The sequence below is a fragment of the Cyprinus carpio genome, chromosome A22 (assembly GCF_018340385.1).
Source record: "Cyprinus carpio isolate SPL01 chromosome A22, ASM1834038v1, whole genome shotgun sequence".
NCBI lineage: Eukaryota > Metazoa > Chordata > Actinopteri > Cypriniformes > Cyprinidae > Cyprinus > Cyprinus carpio.
Genome location: NC_056593.1, coordinates 1,569,306 through 1,574,801, shown reverse-complemented (window position 1 = coordinate 1,574,801; position 5,496 = coordinate 1,569,306). Strand labels below are relative to the sequence as shown.

Here is a 5,496-nt window from a genome sequence, read left to right as displayed (position 1 = left end):
AAGAGTCCAAAAGCTGTTTATTTAATGTTGCGATGTTTGCTGATGATCAGCTCGTTGAGTTTTAGCTGTCAGAGACGCTCACAGGCGCCGGTTCAGAGACACTCCTCTGATACGCACAGAGCTGCAGGAAGCCTGAAACACACACCATACACACACAAAAACATTTACTTTTTGTGTTATTATGAATAGTTATTTTTTATTTCATTTTTGGAATTTTTTTTAAAAAAAATTTATTTGAATTAAAAAAAAAAAACTTTATTTTTGCTAAGAAGGAAAATATTTTTTTTTTTTTAGAAATCAGTTCTTAGATTTATCAGATTTTTAAAGTGCATTTGTTTTTGCAAATTTAATTTTTTTTCATAATAATTTATAAATTTTTTCATAAGCATTTATAAATACAAAAATGAATTTTTATTTAGAAAACAGTACTCACTTTCTATTATAAATAAATATCTATTTTTCAATTTTTTGCAAAAAAAAGAAAATAATTTTTTTTTTCATAGTTTTTTTTTTAAATGACAAATGCAAAAAAAAAATATTTTTCAATTTATTTCAATTTCTTTGCAAAAAAAAAGAAATTTTTTTTTTCATAGTTTTTTTTAAAATGACAAATGCAAAAAAAAAATATTTTTCAATTTATTTAATTTTTTTTGCAAAAACAAACAAAAATCAATGAAATGTAAGAATTCTTCAAATATTTAAAAACGGCACTGTTTTTGTTGCAAAAATAAACGTTTACTGAGAAAACTAAATTTTTTTATTATGTACATTCATTTATTTATTTTGTAAAAATAAAAAAAGCAGGAATTGGCTTTTTATTACTTACTATAAAAAAAAAAAAAAAACGTACTATTTATATATATTTATTATTATTTTCAAAAAAATAAGATTTTCAAAAAAAAGAAAAAGAAAGAAAAAGAATGGAAAAAAATCTTTAATCTTTTTTTTTTTGTTTTGCAAAAAATAAATAAATAAATAAAGTAATTAATTAATTTACACGTATTTGGTAAAAAGCATGCTATAATGAAATCTACCTGCTGCAAAAGCCAATATGATGCCGATCCAACCCAAGATATACGACCATGAGAATCTCCAGCCGATGTAGCGCTTGCCGAAGAAGTTGACGGTCATGCCGGTGTAGATCGCCAGAGCCAAGAGCGCAAGAAATCCTGCAGAAACAGACCGCTTCAGACAAAAAACCCTTGCAAACACACTGAGCCCTCACACACTGCTGAGCCGAATATTACTGCAGTCACACGTGTTTATCAAACAGACATGTAGTAAATGTTTTTGAACTATTTAAATAACTAAATGTAACAATGTCAGATTTTTTTAATTTACTTTAACTTAAATTAATTAGAATTTTAATAACTTTAAAAACGTCACTTTTTTAATTTAAACATTTAAATAAAAAATGTTATAACTAAAAATATCAGATATTTAATTAAAATAATTAATTTATAATAATTAAAAATACAAAAAAACAAAAAAACAAACAAAAAAAAAAAAAAAAAAAACAAATTTCAAAAAATACATGCCAACTATAAACCAAACAAAAAAAAGAAAGAAATATAGGAATTTTAAAGAATTGAAAACAATTTTCATAAGTAGTATGACTTTATAAGTCTTTCGAAATGAAAAAAAGAAAAAAGAAAATAAGAAATAATTATTCTAAGCTTATTTTAATATTAACCTTCCCAGATGGATACAGAGTATAGAAAAAAATAACATTATTTGTTATATTTTCCTTAAACATGAAATTATGTTTTATGTTTTTAATAATTAGGAATATTGCAAATATAAAAATAATAATAAAAAATAAAATAAAAAATATAAAATATTCTAAATAAAAATACTGAATGTTTTTTTCATATTTTCACAAAAGATGAATGGGATGAAATGTATTTGGGAATGTTATGACGTCTGTGTGTTTCTGACCCGACAGCAGCAGGGCGATTCCTCCGGTCCGCACCCGTCGGCTCCAGGGTCGTTTAGATGCAGTGACGCCCAAAAGCACTCCAGCAAAACAGCCCAGAACCGACAGCAGCATGAAGGCCCGCGTGGCGTCCCAGAACGCTGCGGAGCAAACACAAATAATGAACTTCCTGTTTGCTCTGAGTACAGGCTTCCTCATAGCATTCTGGGACATGATTAATGCGGATCATTGATTAGAGCTTTTGAAATCTACCATAGAAACGGAAATGAGTTTTGGAAAAATAATAACAGTTTTAAAATATATATTAAAATAGATAATACATAACATTTTCTTTCCCAAAATTGACCGACATAGATGGATAATTAAAATAAATAAATAAATAAATAGATAAAACATGCCATATTTGTATAATTTCAGCTGTCACGTCTCTCTGTAGTGTTTACCGCACTCACCCACGGTTAGCGTGTGGGCGTGGCACTTGCGATTGATGCAGAACCTCCAGAGGCCCTGATTGGCTGCGTTCCCTGAGTAGCGATACTGCATCCAATAATCTGTTGCCGTGGAGATGATGAGAAGCACGAAGGCTGCCACTCCACACAGAGAGGCCCCGCCTACTAGAGTGAGCACCATCAGTCAGAGGCTCGGGATGTCCTCCTGCACACACACACACACACACACACGTGCATATTTGTGCAATTTTTATATTTTTTATTACATATACAACATATAATAATAATAAAATATGGGACAAATTAAAAGTATTTGTGTAATTTATACAATACGTACAAATTTAGGCAAAATACTACATTTGTTACTATTACAGATAGCAAATAAACTTTAATGACTATATTAGTAATTAAAAAACACAAACTTAAAGGATAAATTAAACGTATTTGTGTATTTTTTTAAATAAAATATATACAACATACAATATTAATAATAAATTATAGGACAAATTAAAAGTATGTGTCATTTTGATGATAAATATACAACATATAAATATTTCTACTACTAGTAATAACAATACATTATAGAATAGATACAATTAATTTCTTTCATTTTTATAATATACACAAATCATCATCGTCACCATCTATAAATTAAAGTGTAAATAAATGTATATTGTTTCAAATAAACCATCCGAAACCTTGCAAAAAAAAAAAACTTTCAAGAGGTGTCATTAACAGTCTGGGACATCTTTAAAACAATTTAAAGTTATAATGATACCTTTTTATAATTTGAAACATTATATTATGATGTTTAAAAGTATTTTAATTTTATCATTGTATTCCACAATAGCCACCTATTATTTTGCTTTCAATAAAGACTTGTATTAATGCCATATTAGATGTCTAAAGATGAAAGATCTCTCCAATTTTGAAGAAAAAAAAGACCACTTGCCTATATTTTTTAAAACTGTTGATACTAATACAAACACTAAAAGAAAAACTGAATTTTTTTATAACTTCTGCACCAACCTTTTACAAACAAACCCTTTGTTTCACGAACAAAAGGCGTTCTGTGCGATCAGCATTTGGCTCGAATCGATCAATCAAACTCGATCCGTTCATCATAAGAGTTCTGAATGCGAAGCGTTCGCGCAGCACAAACTGGATCAGCACATTTCACACACACACACACACACACACACACACACACACACACACACACACGACTCACTCACAGACGAATGAGAGAGATATTCACGATAAAACTCACAAAACGTGCCATTAATGCATTGCAAATGGACGCGGAGAACAAACCGCGCTTTTGTTCCCGCCATTGCAAGGATTTAAAAAACAGCAAGTGTAACGGTCAAATCATTCGAAGACTTCCCTCAAACAGCCGCGGACTGTCCTTAAAACACCTAACGGAGCGGATAAAACGGTGACAAAAGTTTAAAATCAAGTTGATATCGTATCTTATATCATCTTGTACCTCTCTGACGGTTGCTGCCGGTCTCCGGCGAGGATTGCGCTCCGTGCGCGCGCTTCTGCCGTTTTTAAGCCCACTACGCGCGGCCGTCATTGTTTGGACCACAATGGAGCGAATCATCCAGACAGACATGTGAGAAGTGAGGTAATCCGCATCTTGTTTACTCTCTGACCCTCTCCTCACAATCTCCTCAGTCTTCTGCGGCGTGCAGACATTCTCCCTTGCTCCCATATTTTGTTATAAAGTATTAAAATCACATTTGTTGCTCCATCTGACAGTTGTTCAGTCATCTTATAACATATTCCATCTTTCCCGGGGGATGTATTTTTGACACCTAACGCTCTTTTAACCCTTTAACTGTCACCCCTATTTTTTAAAATAGGCATTAAAGTGCACTATCCAAACTTAAATTGTTGTAATTTATGAACACTTTGGAATATAGACCTAAGGTTGGTCTCTTTTAAAGAAGAAAATTAGCAGATTTTGGTGAATTAAAAAAAAAAAATTTAAGTATCAAAAAGTTATAGAAGTTTAAATGTATTGTAAATAAAATGTGCTATATTAATTTTATATTTTTATTATTATTAGATATGGTGTAATAACAGGTTTAACTCTTAAATTGGTATAAAATTAAGCCTTGTGTCTAAATAAGTTATGTTCCAAATTTGAACGTGCTATGAAAAAACTTGAGGTTCCTGTGAGATTGTATTTAGGTGCGTCCAGACCACAAACAGCCACTGGGAGCCATCAAAACTCCTTTGAATTTTTGTTAATGAATTTTTCCCTAGATTTCTCTGGTCAATTTTACTTCTCTCTTAAAATAACCACCAAATATATGGAATCCTGAGACTCAGACCCATCCAATGATATGTTTGGGTGCCAAGATTATAAAAAGTTTTGATTCCAAAAGACCCGCAATTCATTTTGTAATATGACACTTGACACCGCCCACTAAGGGGGAGGAGACCGCCATAAGATTTTAAAGCACCATTTCCATGGTAACGCAATGTCCAATTTCAAAATGGTTTGAATCTTGGACTTCTAAGCTTTCAAATTATATATATTTTTTATGATGATTACTAAAAGATTTTATAGAGAAAAAGGACAACAACAAAAAGAGCGCCAAGCGTCCCACAGGTGGGATGGTGACAGTTCAAATAATGTGAACTTTGCATCAAGCGGACAACCTCTCATCAACCTTACTCCCAATAATTCCCTTTATTCCCAATACATCCTCGCTCTCCACATACATCCTCATCTACACATTGCGCTAGATGTTTAAACCTCCTCATTTAGATCAATTTTGGGAACTGTGTACTTTGACAAAGGCTTCCTTTACACTCATCTGAGCACCATGGTACCATTTTCTTTGTCCTTGCGCTAGATGTTTTACCTATAGCTTCGTCTGCTGATTCACATATTATACTTGTAATCGTATTATTTAGTTCTTCTTATTTAGTCTTACCATGTAGCTAACATATCCGATTCTGACCCTTTCAGGTATTTTATCTTCATCAAAAACCAACATCAACTCTTCCATTATCTCAGTTGACACTCCTGATATTACTCCCATAATTTTCCCTCCACTATATCAATTCAAACTCCTTATATAACTCCCATAATTA

The 5,496-nt window shown here is 31.4% G+C and overlaps 1 protein-coding gene across 2 annotated transcripts; it reads right to left on the bottom strand.

Annotated features, from left to right (window-relative positions):
- LOC109066370 (lens fiber membrane intrinsic protein-like) lies at nt 1-4,033 on the bottom strand. 2 transcript variants are annotated; one of them, XM_019083398.2, is made up of 5 exons: nt 3,875-4,033; nt 2,389-2,590; nt 1,939-2,076; nt 1,035-1,169; nt 1-132 (listed from the first exon to the last, which is right to left on the bottom strand). In XM_019083398.2, exons 2-5 carry the CDS (start codon nt 2,564-2,566, stop codon nt 62-64), a joined length of 522 nt encoding a protein of 173 aa, XP_018938943.1. In that variant the 5' UTR covers nt 2,567-2,590; nt 3,875-4,033; the 3' UTR covers nt 1-61. The 2 variants fall into 2 exon arrangements, with proteins under 2 accessions (XP_018938943.1, XP_018938942.1); XM_019083397.2 differs by lacking the exon at nt 3,875-4,033 and adding an exon at nt 3,415-3,547.
- Nucleotides 4,034-5,496: the final 1,463 nt, after the last annotated feature.